Source organism: Cryptomeria japonica, chromosome 10 (assembly GCF_030272615.1).
Source record: "Cryptomeria japonica chromosome 10, Sugi_1.0, whole genome shotgun sequence".
In the NCBI taxonomy this organism is placed as follows: Eukaryota; Viridiplantae; Streptophyta; class Pinopsida; order Cupressales; family Cupressaceae; genus Cryptomeria; species Cryptomeria japonica.
In genome coordinates, this window is record NC_081414.1 from 645,365,548 (window position 1) to 645,380,956 (window position 15,409).

Genomic DNA, 15,409 nt, shown 5'->3' on the forward strand with positions numbered 1-15,409 from the left:
ATTGTTGATCTTAGATTGATCTCGACCATTCATTTGTTTTCAAAACTCTATATAAACTCATTCTCTCATTTCATTAAGTGTGGAGAGATTTATGAAATTGCTGCGTAGAGCTACTTGAATAATAAAAAGTTCATTATCAGTATTGTTTTGAAGTCTTATTGTTATCAAGTGGCTGCATGGTTGCATATTTTCTTCAATACTTAGAATAGATTTGCTTTAAGTAATTTGCTTTGAAGTTGTTAGATGAATGAAGGATTGATAGTTTAGATTGGTGAAACTTTTGCTCATACTTTCTTTGGATGGATGATTTTCATTCAATGTGTAAACTTAGCTTGAGCTTTTGATGTGGATGCTTAACTTCTACTTTGAGTAATATTGTTCAATTGTTGGTATTATTCATAAGTGTGAAAATCTTGAGCACAACCTTGGAAGATTGCACATGCTTTGCGTAGTTGTCCTAAGTGTGGCGAAACAAAGTGTCGTTTATTGGTTTCACCCAGTCTACACTGTCTCTTGAGTTCTTAGCAGTAGTTAGAATTCCTAAATCCTTATCCTTTTTTATCTTTTTTTTTGAAATCCCAAATCAGAAAATCCAAAAACAATGAGCATTTATTGATAAATTCGCCTAAGTCCAACTTGTGAATGATACTAGTTGTCAAGTGTAAGTCCCCCTTGTATTTCAGCACACACTACCCAAGAAGCTATCCACATAAAGTAAGCTATCCACATAAAGTTGCCCGTTCGCACATATAGACCTTGGAGTCGCCTTGTGGTCTTTCTCGCAATCTTGGCACAAGTAGTGATTTTGTTCAGGAGAGGATAGAGTATCCTTGGATATTTTATTCTAATGTTCGGTATATGATAAAACGTACACCAACACTCCCTACGCAGACACTTGGCACAGTCTCCAACTTGTACTCCAAAATGGCAATATCCTTTTCACATTTGGAGATAACCTTCTCCCATCTTGACATTGCCTCATGGGTCCAGCGCATGATGCTTGAGAATAAGGAAACATTCTCCAGATGAACCTTTGAGAAGGAATCCACGAAGAAGAATTCATGTAGCCTATCTTTCAAATTATCCACTGTCAGCTCCTCGTCGGATAGTCTTTTTGCAAACAATGCCTCGAGAAATTGAGGATTTCCTTTTGAATTTTCTTGACTGCTGTCCTCAATAGAGCTGACTCCATATTTGATCTTTCGAAGAATTCCTTCCCAATATTTACCGCACAGTACCACTGAGGGAAGTCGTATGCTTCATTTTCTTTGATGACTTCTCCATCTATTAATGCTTGCTTGGGGACTTCCATCAGTGCCTCAAGAGGTGGAATAGTCATGTCCTGATAGATGTGCGTGTCCTCCCATTACTGGTCCACACTTTCCAATCTGCCAAGGATAGCCAAGATTCTACAGTAAAATTGAGCCAAGTCTTCAATGAATTTGCATGCTGCAATGAAGATGTTCTCTACCCACATTTTAGAATATTGGCAGATTTTCCTTATCTCTTCAAGCCCATCCATTGATTCCTTTGGAAGAGTAGTGGGGGGAACAAAAGTTTGATCTTCCTGTCTGAATGGACACATTAAGCGTCGCACATATTCACATAAAGCTTTGTTCTTATTTTTCAACTTCTTATTTTTCTCTTCCATTTTCTTCATCTGTTCCTTCAGTGCTAGAGAGGAATCATCAAAATCCTCTATCACTTGTGCCCTGGTAGCACATCCCAGATCAATTGTTGTAACATCATACTCATCTTGAGTGATCTTGTTTCCGTCCTTGTCAACCTTGGGCATTGCCACATGCAAAGTCTTGGATCTTGACTCATTTTTGGTGACACCGGAGAATTTCTTTGCTGCCTTCTTTTCCACTGGCTTTTTCATCCGGCTCATAAATTCTTCAATTTCAAGTGTAGGATCAATTTCTTCCTTTGGCTCCTTTCTCATTTTTTCTTTCAGCTAATCTGGAGCGGTTGTCTACTGATCACGTGTCTCTTCCTGTTCCTGTCTCTGTGTTACTTCCTCAAGGAGTCTTAAGTCTCCCATTGTTGTTTCTCAGAAACAATCCTAGATATGTTGTTCTATATCTAGAGGAAGTTCTTGTTCCTCATTTCTTTGCTGAACAAGCCTTCAGAAAGCATTGACACTAAGTATATCCTATGCCTGCAAAATTTCTTGGCCGCCTTCTTGTGGTTGATTTCCTACTACTTCTCCTGTGAAGATATCAACTTCATGCACACTTGAGGAGTTGTCAGGTGACTGTGCTTCTTCTAATCCGCATCTCTTCTGCTGTGGTCCCTCTCTTTGAACCTCTTGCCTTTTCCTCATTTGTGAATCCCTTGGAATGCTTTTCTCCTTTCCACGTTCTGTCCTCAACTGTGGAATTGTTTCTTCTTTGGCCTGAGCTCCTGATGACCCCTCAATGGCCTCATCTTGGGATTCCAAGTCTCCCATCAAATTATAAGTCAAGCGAACATTCTTTGCCTTCAGCTTATTGATGTGACATTCAACCCAATGCCTCGTGAATTTTGTAATTAGCTGGCTTAGGATATATAGATCAACAATTTCTGGTTCTAACTAGTTAGGTGCTTGGATTGGCTTATCTTTTTCTTTTTCATAATCAGGGTGAACAGTGTTCACATCCTCTTCTACCTGATCTGGCACTTGAATGATTTCGCATATCCTTATCTTTAGAGATAACTAGGAAAACATTCTTTTCCCGATCTTGTAATCATCCTTGGCATTAGCCCAATAATCTTCTAGTTGTATCTTATGCTCATGTTTCGTGCCAACCACCATTCTTATCTTATCATATGGATCAAAATCCGATCTTGTAGTGTGGGGTGTGAGGTGGTAGAATTGTAGTTCCTTCGCCGAATTCTTCGCTGCTGCCAATGACAGGCACAATTCATCATAATCTCCCATGACAATCGGAAATTCGAGTCCACCCTCCTTTTTCTGAATCTTGTCATAGGCAGTTAGTTGTCTCGTTACTTCAAGCAACACCATATTATCTATTGGGTATCTTGGGAGCCTATAGGATTGGGAAGAGAATCCTTGGACATGGATGTAAGTGAACCATGGAAATTGGATGTACCAAGCCCCATACTTCTTTACCAACTTCCTCGCTTCTTGTTATAGCCTTGTGTGAACACCTCCTTGTAAGGATCAAACAATGTGCATAGTGAAGGTGTTGTTTGTTTCCTGAAGTAAGTAGTGCTGTATAGGTGCAACTGTGGATAGCATTCGTGAACTTTTAATTGCCCTAGATCGCATCCCATGGGTCCTTTGCATGATTATCCATTGAACTTGCCCATTCTTGCCAACATATAGAGAATGTATGAGCTCATGTAGAAAGACTGGGACTGCTTCAAATTCTTCAGCTGTTCATCCAGGTTGTTACTGATCATCCTCGCCCAATCCACCATCTTTATGGTATCTATCACTTCCTCAATAAAGTAAAACGTCCATGGCTCGAAGATGATTGCCTGTGGGCATCCCATAATCTCGTTCATCATTAGCACAAGATCGCTGTACTCTTGCTTGAAGTCCAGGTTGGTGAGCTGCTTGGGCATTTTGGAATGGTGAGGCTTTGACTTTTGCATCCACTTTCTTTTGATGATTCCAATGCATCCTTCTATTTCAAAATCATAGAACATGGCCGCCTTTGCCTTTGTCTTGAACATCATGGATTGAAACGTGGGGATTCTTAAAAGCCTCACCAATTGCCTCAGTGTTCAGATTTGCCAAGAGTTTGCCATCATGTGGCACAATTGCTCTTCTTTCTACGTCATAGTGTTTTGCACATTCAATGATCAGCTCCAGGCACTGGATGGTAGGAGGGAAACTGACAGACACCACAATTCCACTTCTAACTATCTTCTTGGCAACAACTAATGGAGGATGTCTATCGTGACCAAATATTCTTTTTTTGAATTCTTCCAACTTGAATGTTCCTAAGTTGGTGTCATTGACTTCCTTCCACTTTGAAATAATCTTTGATTTGGGGAGGAATCCTTTTTGTTCATTTTTTATCTACGTCTGCTTGGATGTGTTTGCCACCTTGCTTTACTTTGCCATTCCTGCAAAATAAAATAATTAACATTAAATTCATGCTAAGGAAATCTTAAAAATCCACCAAGGGAAGTGTAATGTCTGTGAAAAGTGATGAGGGGAGATCAAGTGGAAAGCTTTACTCCCCTCAAAAGAGGAATGGAAGTTTCACTAAGGATTCCGTTCAACTTTTCACACACATTACATTTAAAAGAGGGGGTTGAATTCACTAGATCCAATCCCAATGGAGAGAGATTGAATGCTAAATGAATTGTAAGGAATTGGCAATGGATTTGGAAAGTAAAGTAACCCTCTTTTAAAATAGACAAGTTGAGTTAAACGAATTGAGACTAAGTGTAAAGATGACAAAGAAATGATCATATCTTAAGATAGAGATGCAGGATGAAGCTGTGCACCTAGAATTAGCAGTAAGATGTCGAGACCGGAGGTCCCCAACAAATTTGAGCAAAAGTTGCCGGGATCGGGTTGAAAGTGTACTTGGTCCTCCGAAAAATCCGCGCACCGAAAAGGGTTTTTCGTCTTTGAAAATGAAGCCTAAACCTGCAATTACAGCTGCGCACCTGCAATCTACACACAGAAAAGAGAGGAAATGTTGTTGGGATTGGGGGTTTGCCTTTAGGTCAAACCCCGTTTTGGAATTAACCAAGTGATTGAAAATACTTGCAAGTAAATGAAAGGAAATATTTGAAGTAAAATTCACCTCAAGAGAGGATGCAATTGAAATGTTGATAGAATAGAATGTCTTGAATGTTGGTAGAGATCTCCTCTTCAATGGTTGAATCCTTGACTTGAATGCAACACCTAGCCTTGAATGGAGACTTGGAATGCTCAATGCTTGAATGCGCTTTATGATCAACTTGTTGTCGCTTATCGTCGCTTTGCTCACGAACTTAATTTTCGCTTATTGGACTTTGCTTCTGAACTTATGCAAATAGGAGGGGAAATGCTCCTTATATACTTGCCAATTAGGGGTATTTAGCTGATTTTCCGTCTTAGGCCGACATAGGAAAACTTTTTCACGCTCACAATTGACAAGCCCAATGCAGGATTTGATCAAGGGAGGCCTGAAATAGGGCAGGGACATGGGCGCCACGCCCCTGTCCTGCCCTAATTCAAGACAGGCAGTGACAGAAAGCAATGCGGGGTGCAAGTTTCAGGTGTTTTGAGCATGTCTCGGGTCTCCAATCAAGCTTAGGGATTCATTCGCCAACGCAAAGACCCAAATGCGGTCGAAAATTGCAAGGTCGCAATTTTATGACGCTACAGGAAGAATTCCACATTGTATATTCCAGACTTGGAATAAATAAAAGCCTTTGAAGAAAAGAACCTCTGGATGACGAAAACCCATGCCTTAGGTATTTTCACGTTTTGCTCTTGCTTAAATTCTCCAAAATGCATTGTGAAGAATGAACTTTCATGTCTTGTATAAATAGGAAATTCACCCACCAAGTTGCCAAGTTGGCACCGAGACAAATTCCAAGAATATTGGCATGCTTAGGGTCCAAAGGAGGAAATTTGAGCACTTAGCCATTTTTCATGATTTCCAAGGCTCTTGGCATGCTTTGGCGCATTCTGGACCCAAAGAAGAATTTTTACGTCAAGGAATATTCCTCCTTGCCTAGGAATTTGCACCCACCAAGTCATCTTGGGCACACTTGGGAGGCAAAGGAGGATTTTAGGTGTTTTGGAAAATTCCTCGTTGCTTAGGGAACTGTGCCCACCAAGGTATCCTGGGTGCATTTTGGAGGTAGCGGAGGATTTTGGAACTTTGGAAAATTCCTCCTTGCCTAGGGAATTGCGCCCACCAAGCTATCCTTGCTGCATTTTGGAGGTAGGGGAGGATTTTGAAATTTTGGAAGATTCCTCGTGTTCTTGGTAATTGTGCCCAAGAATAGATTTCTTCATGGTCAATCCTTTCGAGGAGGATTTCCAAACTTAGTCAAAATTTGATCACTTGCTTGCTTATCTACTTTTCCAGATTTAGAATTGGATGCTCAGGATCATTCTGCAGTCAGTGCTTCACCTGTTGCCAACGATAGACCTTCCAAAAATAGACTTACTAAAAATACTAAGTTCTTCCAAACACAAAATTAGGGCAAACCGGGACAGTGAAACTTACTAAATACAGTAAGTTTGTTTAAACTCAAAATTAGGCCAATTGGGGCCACAGTGAAACTTACTAAAAGTAGACTTACTAAAAATAGTAAGTCTTCGGAAAATGCTCAAATTTCATTGGTAGCTTCCTTGAAAGATTTCCTTTTTGACACTTGGCTCAAATTTCACTATGCCCTAGATTATTGACTTCTTTTCTAAGTCTGAAGGATAAAAACCCTAAAATAGACAATACATGCTTCCAGACTTGGCCAAATTTTATCAAAACGCTTCCAGACAGCCAAAATTCATCAAAATGCTTCCAAACTTGAGGAGATTAAGGAAATTGCTGCCAGACTACCCAAAACTCAACCAAAAGACCAAGCGGACAAAAATGTAGGGGTTCCCATTTGAAATGGGGTATGTGTGATTAGGTCACAACAGGTACTAACTCATCATCATCCACTTTTACTTTGATAGTAGGGTGTTGATCTAAAGCTCAATGATCTTCATAAGGTGATTGACCATTGTGTCTATATCACTTGTGTGTGGCATTGAGGTTGTTCTTTAGCAACATCTTGTGGGATATTTTCACACTTTGATACCAAGTGGTCAAGGCATCGTACATCTTTTTCACTGTCTTTGTTTTTGTGATGCGAGGAATCAAATGGTCCTATTCGAATCTAGGATGAACTTCTTGTTACGTTTGGCCAATTGAAGAAGAGAGGTAGGATGTGCAGCCTTCGTCTCCACAAATGTCCAAAGATGAACCTCCTCCAATAGGATTTGCAATTTGCACTTCTAGGGTGTAAAGTTGAAAGCATCCTCTAGATGGTCGCATATGTTAAAGTTAATCATACTTGTAGCTTTTGAAAAATGCTAAAACCCAATATATCAGACGGTAATAAATCAGATCAGCAGCCTATCACAAGTGCAAATAAAATTCATGGGAACACTTCAGGCATCGCACCCTACAACCTCCCATAGATCCAAATTGCTTCAATTACTGAAGCAAGGGCATCGCACTTGCTAAAATCATCCTACAACTCTCTCACAAATGTAGTAAGGCATTGTATACATGGATTTGAAAGGTTTCAATTATCATGCTTTGATATGATGTTGAATTTTCAGACCATGGCAAGTAGATTCTGAACTCAAAAAATTGACCCTGACTGTAAACTAAAACTTTAATCAAAATAGCAGAGCTGAGTACAATAACTTGCAAACTCACATTGCCGAAAATATAAACAACAAACTCTCAAAAAATCTGTCTTGTCTTAAACTGAAATGAAATACACTCCACTCAAAACTACTTTCACTATGTCTTTTTCTCTGTTCTAAGTTATGTGCCTTAGGTCTTTATTATAGAATAAGAGAAAGTTTTACCCTTTATAAATACCCATCTCAGTGTAGCACCATGTTTTGGAAAGGTAGCTTTGTCATAAAAATACCTAAGTAGGAAGTAAATGAAGTAGAAGGGAGAAAGTGATTTGTCCTAGAAATAAGAATGACAGCCAGTCTTTAGAATCCCTCTAAATATAAGAAAAATGATAACATGCAAAATAGAAGACTTGTGCTCAGCTAAGGATTTAAAAATAAAACAAAGCTTCTGATTTTTGCACCCTCTTGACGAAGAACATCAGCCAAGCAATACATTAAAAAATACAAGGATTCCTTAGATTTCCATTTCATCATCTTAGCACCACTTAGTTACCTTCCTTGCAGTTGGAGGCAAGAAAGACACAACCTCATGACACGCCATTGGCTTTGCACCACCATTTTCAAATATCCCCGTTGGATTAATATGAAGCAATACCTTATTATCATTAGCTTTTATTTCGTTGTGCCATTTTTATTTTTAGGGTTCACACCCCGTTTCTTATTTTAAGCAATATGAAGCAATACATTATGTTTTTTTTTCTTAACTTCTTGTTCCCCTACAAGCATATGGGATTTGTCAAGAGCTTTAGTGTAGACGAGATTTTAGCCTGAAAATTGTTCATCCTTTCCATCAACAAGTCAAAATTTCTCCATGTATTTGGAAATAATATCAACGTTGAAGGCCATAACTTTCATGGCTTTCTTCAAATTGGGGTTGGGCATAATATCAAATTGAGGTATTGAATCTTTTGTCAAGCAAGAACCTTAATTCCCTCCTACATTATTTGGAATATCAATAGTCAGCTTAACAACCGTTACTCTAGTGGGTAAGTATGGAGTTGGACAATCCTTCCACAAGTGCCTCTCTTTCATATAAATCAGAGTCTTTCAAGCTTGCCCTCCTAAATAATAACACATGTATATGATCTACTTCATTAATATAAAGCTTTCCTGCATTTGTAAATCAAAACTGTTGCATGCATGTATGGCAGCATCGCCCAATCTTTCTTAGTTCTTAGTGTATCAAATAAAGGCTGCAAGGTTTGAGGAATAAATGACCATTGATGAGTGTAAAAATATCATATCTCAATTCATCTTGGGTCAATGTGCAAACAAATTTGATCAAAATCAACCTAGGTTTCCAAGGAAAGGATTTGAATATAGAGTGGCCCAAGCTCCAACGTTGCCTAGTAGAAATTCTTGGCTATGGAATAATTTTTGAAGGAAAAAAAATGCATGTCACATAAACTAACCAAAATACCCTATTTTACCTCCAATTTGATTTAATTCAATCAATAATAAACTTTCTAGAAGGCACTTATCCGGATTTAAACACAGAAGATTCCAACAGTGTTCCTAGTTCCTTTTTTTCTAATAGGGATTTCATGGTGGGTTTTGGAGAGAAACATATGAATTACATGATTTTTTTTACCATGCAATTCTGCTTCCCCACTCTGGGTCCATTCCACCTGGGTTTGTTTGTATTCCTCTCCATCTTGCCACATGGATTTTTCAAACTAAGCTACATCCTTGATCTGAATTAAGTTCGTAATTCACAAGACAATACTCTAGCTGAGAAATTTCATTTATTATAAGCAGCAATTGAACAATGCTCAAACAAAACAGAATTGACAATTGCAAAATGGCTGAACCAACTAGATTCTTATTTTAACTGAGAGCGTATAGAAAGTTAACAAACTCTATAGTAGAGACGTATGCCTTCTACTCTGATTATATGCTTTGAATTCAGCTTTTCAAGACAAGAAATAGACAAATAATAAGTGAAAGTTGGAGAGAACTAAAGACCCACCATATATTGTATTATCTTGTGTCCTCGATTGTTGGATAAGGATTAACTTAGTAGTAGACTGAAAAAGTCTGTGGGATTTATTTAATTTTGAAACCTCTACTGGTCAGGGTCATAACTTATGGCTAGTGACTTGAAGTTGAAATTCAAAATTCTTGTATGCATTGGAAATCTTAGTTTATCAGAGTCCAACAATCAATTCCTCTCCAGAGGGCCTCCAAAAAGAAAAAGAAAAATGTAGAAATATTTTCAGAAAATTTCAGAATCTGTCCAAAACTGCCACTCGGATGACCAGGGATATTTCCATATCCATCCCTAAAGGATTTTTCACCCATCGATTTGAGAGTTAACTTATTTCTAATTTCGTTTGCCCAGTTTCCATCATAGTTTCCATCATAGTTTCCATCATTGAATCTGGGTAGTGTAGCACTTCTCCCAACTTGTAGAAATTGTAGAAGAGGTATATCCCAAGTTCAGTGTCTTGAACAAAGGATCTACCACATCTTGTGCAAACGTTCCTGCCTTTGATTTTGTGTCCAATACTTTTAGCCAATTTTTTTGCATTAATCCAAAGAAATCAAAATTACTGGGTTACCACAACACTAAACTTTGAACCAATACTTCACCAAAAGGGCCCAATGATCAAGGCAAAAGGACAAAGTAGCTGGCTTAACTAAAATCTAATTTTGAAAAATAACTTTCAAAGAAAGTGAAAGCTTTGGATAAATTCTCATGGACAACTTTTGGCCTTCGCGTCTTCAGATCAGAGCTCCAACCTTCTTTCTCTCATGCTTATGCAGCTCTGTGTTTGCTATGTTCCATTTTGTATTATACTATTATTACTAATGCAGCCCTTACAAACTTATATTGATGGATGGACATAGCTAATTTTTGTATGAAGTTGAAAAGAAGAGAGCCTGTCCATGATTAACTGTAGTTGAACCTTTGATTTTGATCATTACCAGGAAAGACACATGATGACTGTTACTGTAGTATGGATTTTTTGATTACAGACTTGTAAGTAGAGTTTAGAACATACCATAATGGTAGCTAAAACTGGAAGAAAAACCACAAGGATTGGGGGCATAAGAGGCAACATTACTAGTTCATGTAAATATCAGCTAGACTTGGAAATATTTCTCAGCTCAATTATTTGTTTGCTTGTGAGTTTGCTACAAATTGTCTTCTATCAATGCTTACTAGATTACTTGCATTTGACATTATCACTAACCTAGATTGAGCAATGTTTGCAGGCTTTAGAGAAATATATGTTTGAGCAGTCCCTTGATTCGGTGAAGCAATTCATTGCAGTCTTGGAGAGAGAACTTGAAGATTACCAAAGACATGTTGCCTTGTATGGTAAGCCAGGTGATCCAAGTTCCAGAACCAAATCAACTGCAAAATGTGAAACTGATAAACCAAGTGTGGTTAAAGATTACAAAGGTGAGGATGTTGTCAGTCATGGAAGAGTAAATGATTGTAGATTGGACAGGCTGACAGGTTCAAGGCATGGATGTAGCCTAGATGTCAATAATTCTTGTTTAGTTTCAACAGCAGAAAGTGAGGAAGGTGACTCTGAGTTGGATGACCTTGATATGGATTCTCTACAAGAGGATGAGCTAGATTCTCTCACAGGATCAGAAACTGAAGAAGAGGATCACCCTATATAGGATCTTCTAAAGATTTCCATTTGGCAAAAGAACTTCTGTTGGCTTTATCTCAAATTAGAGAGCTTGAGTATACTTTCAGATCATCACCTAAAGGGAAATAATGAGCCAATTTATGCGTATACCATTAGATGCAGAATTCAATAGGTGACCATGAATTATGCTGGGGAGAATAGATGACTTAACCAGTTACAAATAAACATCACAGAGAAACTTAGCACGTATTGTTTATTTTGGACTGCAAGCACATTCTGGCTCCAAGTTGATATTTTACATGTGTAACAGTATATACTATATATTGATCATGGATCACAAAGTGATGGATTTGAAAGATCAAAAAGTATGATTCAAACTTCAGAGTAAAACAATTCAAAAGAGTTTATAAATTTTTTGTACATTGCAGACTTTGAGCATAATCCCTAGTTCCAAAAAAAAAATATTGTATTTGTCTGCCAATTGGGGGAATTTTACACGTGATCATAGATATTTTACTGAAGTTTCCATAGATGCCAAGCAGATTTGACATGTTTTTTTTATTGTATCAAACTCCCTTACGGACTGATAATCCTGGAGATTCACATTGATTATATAGTGCCAACTGCCAAGAATTGTATAAAAATATTTCAAATTTCTTACTCTGGCAGAATGGTCTTCCACAATTCCTCCATAATTTATAATTATCTCCTAGAACAAGAGTAACTGTACAAAATTAAATCATAATATAGTCATTATTATTTATGATAGGAATGTATCATGCTCCCATTTTCGGCTTAAAATAATTAACAATATTATTTAAGTTGGGCTTGATAATTTCCAATATTAAAGGCAACTTAATACTATTATTTTATAAAACAAAATTAAAAAGTATTTTAAAATTGTTCTAAGGAAATTTAGAATTAAGGGGTTCATTTTGAAAAGTTATATCAATGAGGGTGCCTCTCTTCATTTGAGGATCATTCAAGTTATTAATTGCATATTTTCATATTTGAGTAGGACATCTAAGGATGAAAAGAGAATGGAAACACTTAGGATTTCCACATTTGGAATCAAGAATGAAAATCCTTGTTTTCAATCTTGGATGATTCCGTTTGGAGATCACAATTGTGTTAATTTGTGGAAAATTTGAAGTTGCTATATCACTACAGTGTTTTTTTCTGAGATTTCATGCAAAGTTCCGATGATAGAGCAATTTAGATTTGCAATCAAATGTTCGAAAAATCATTGTTGATTTTATGTATTTGCGTAAATTTTGAGCACCATTAATGGTTTATTAATAATTGATGTTGGATTTGTTTGCCGTACTAGTGTACTGTTCCATTGTAACCTTATTGTCTACCACATGCTGTTGTACATTTTGAGCACCATTAATGGTTTATTAATAATTGATGCTGGATTTGTAGGAGGGGCATTTGAGAATAGGAGATTGCAACAATTGTAAATAATTAAATCTAATACTCTTTTATACTGGTGTTTGTTGTTATAACATAGTTTAATCTATCCAGTCTTCAAACAACCAAATTCCTCTACATCATTATCTCTGGAGTTATATTTATTAAATTGAATTGAAAAAGGTGTGGGTGGGCATTATTGTTGAGTCGAAGCTTAAGTGTCTTAGCTATAGTTCTGCGCATATTTCAACAATCATTCAGACATATATTTCATCGTGATTTGTAATTCTGAAATTCAATTTATTTTGGGTAGTAAATTCAGTTTGGATTTCTCTTGAAAAATAATGTAATCGAAGTAATAAATTGTATATATATTTAGTTGTTCATGGAATGACAATTTGTATTGTTCATAAGTAGCTTTATTAGTAGATTGATTGTGAATTTATTTGCATAGATCTTGAGTTCAATTACTCAAAAAGTACAAACACATCATAAAATTCAGAAAATCTGTAATGGGAACATTATAGATGCACCTTTTTTACTTAATCCCATCCTATTTAACGAGTACATCTTCACGATATAAGCTTTAATTTGTTGTGTTTTGGGTAGCTCTGGTAATACTCATAAGACTCTCACAAGCTTTTGTTTGATTATTTAACCTTTATGGTGTCGCCCAGTATGAATTGCGCATGAAAGTCCCTTGAGCATCTTAGAAGTTTAAAATGATAATATCCCATTTCAATGTGTTTGATCGACGTATAGTCCTTTTTCTCCATCGTACTAATTGCTAATAAATTTGAACCTAGAAAAGAAAAACATAGCTAAGAATAATGAGAGGAGATGAGGTTTTATATTTCAATATAAAAGATGATCCATCTTATTAGATGATGCGAAGCTTATTAGCTATATTAAAGAGGAAGGGCTATTCTCCACATAAAATAGCTGCTATTCTTCACATAAAATATCGGCTATTCTCCACATAAAATAGCACGTCGTACTCATGATGGACATCCAATTTACCATACTCCATACATGCGATCATACCAAAATGGGCCGCCGATGATAGCCTTTGGTTAAAACATATATTCTAAGATTTTTTACATAAAGGATGATTTTTTTTGTTTAAAAGTATTTATTTTATAGTGATTTTATTTTATTTTATTTTATATATCATAAATCTCTTAATAATTTTTAAAAATATATATATTTTGATTATGTTCTTTTATTTACAAACAATGATATTTTTTATATTAAAACTATTTATTTTATTGTGTTATTTTGTTTTATTTTATATATCATAAATGATTATATATATAATCTAATATTAATATAGATATAAATATAATATAGAGATTTTAAAGTATAAATATTATGTTATATAATTTATTTTCGGATACTAATATTAATATTATACAATCTAAATATTATATTTTTTATATTTTATTATATCGTATTATAATATATTAAATTATTTTATAGGATAAATCATATAAAATATTTTTGTTTTGTTCTTTTTTCAATTGTATTTGTGAAAACAAAATAAAATTAGGGTTTGAAACAGATAAACAAATATTATTTAATATAATTTCAAATTAAAAACAAAAATTAATAATGTGAATGAAATTAAATACTTCACTAATTCTAAATGGATATAAAATAACTCTTACATAATAAACTAATTATAGTAAATAAAATAACTTTTCTAGTTAAATGAGATAATTCTTGAACAAATAAAATAATTTTAAGTAGAAACATAGCTATGAATGTTATATTAATATCAATATTTATATTATTGTTAAGAAAATAATTAAAATATATTATAATATTATATCAACATACTTATTATAATAATGATATATAAATATAATTAATAAATATTTAAATTAAATTACTGACTATAAATGCTATAGTTTTTCAAACAAAAACAAAAAATGAAGTAAGCAATATAAACAAAATACAATAATTGTTAAATAATTCGTAAATAAAATAGAATGATCCTTGAATAATTTAAAAAATAATAATATTATTCTAGATTTATTTAAGATGTCTATGATAATCATATAATGTTGATAATAATAATAATCATGTAATTATTAGATTCAAAAGATGTTTCATTATTTGATATAAATGAGTAGCTTTCTATTGATATTTACAACCCAATTCTATTTGTTCATAAGGTTCATTTACCATTGTATCTATCCAACTATCCAATATTTGATCCCTCTTTTTCATCACCTACAAGTTATCAACCGCACTCTTAGATATCAAAATTGGGATATTAAATATTTTACAAAATTTCTCAAATTTTGTAGTTGTTTTTGAGTTATATTTTAGTTTCTTCATCTTTAGAAATAATCAACTTCAAATTTTCAATGGTAGAGTTTAGATAGGTTGCCTCTTCTTCCCTTTCTTGTTTACACAAATTGACTTAGGTCATTTGGTAAGAATAAAAGTAAAAATAAAAATGAGAACCAAAAACATAAAACAAATAAACAAAAGAAAATATTAAATAAAAAAAGCATAACATGAACAATCGAAGCCTTCAACCATAGGAAAGAGCACCCAATCATTAAATTTTAGATAATCTATAACACACAATATTGAGCTAATAGGAACCTTCATCTATTATAAAACCTTGTGAACCTTCATCTATTATAAAACCTTGTTAACACTAGACCTATGAATTTGTAATTGACATAATATTCATTGGCCTCACCTAGTTTTCCATCCCATATAATTTAATTCATATTGATAATTCTCACTCAGACATTGAATGCATGTAGTTGAAGGACATTTTTCAAAAAACAATGTTTGTGACTATTAATTCTTGAATACATATTTGTTATGGGATATCAATTTATTTACCACTAGTCCTAAATCATATGAAAACTCTACTAAATTTCCAAATTCATACTTTAGGAAATAATTGCATCACCCCAACAAAATTGTATTCCTCATAATATGTTGGTTTATGATTGTGATAAGATTACATTGCTAATATGAA

At 34.9% G+C, this 15,409-nt stretch overlaps 1 protein-coding gene across 3 annotated transcripts in view; it reads left to right on the forward strand.

The window, feature by feature from the left end:
• LOC131073385 (uncharacterized CRM domain-containing protein At3g25440, chloroplastic) overlaps positions 1 to 11,433 on the forward strand; it is a 123,094-nt gene extending 111,661 nt beyond the window's left edge. For all 3 annotated transcript variants that reach the window (XM_059213060.1, XM_059213061.1, XM_059213062.1), the window contains exon 4: positions 10,604 to 11,433. In XM_059213060.1, the coding sequence (XP_059069043.1) occupies positions 10,604 to 11,020 (417 nt within the window). In that variant the 3' untranslated portion in view covers positions 11,021 to 11,433. The remainder of the gene's footprint in view (positions 1 to 10,603) is intronic.
• Positions 11,434 to 15,409: the final 3,976 nt, after the last annotated feature.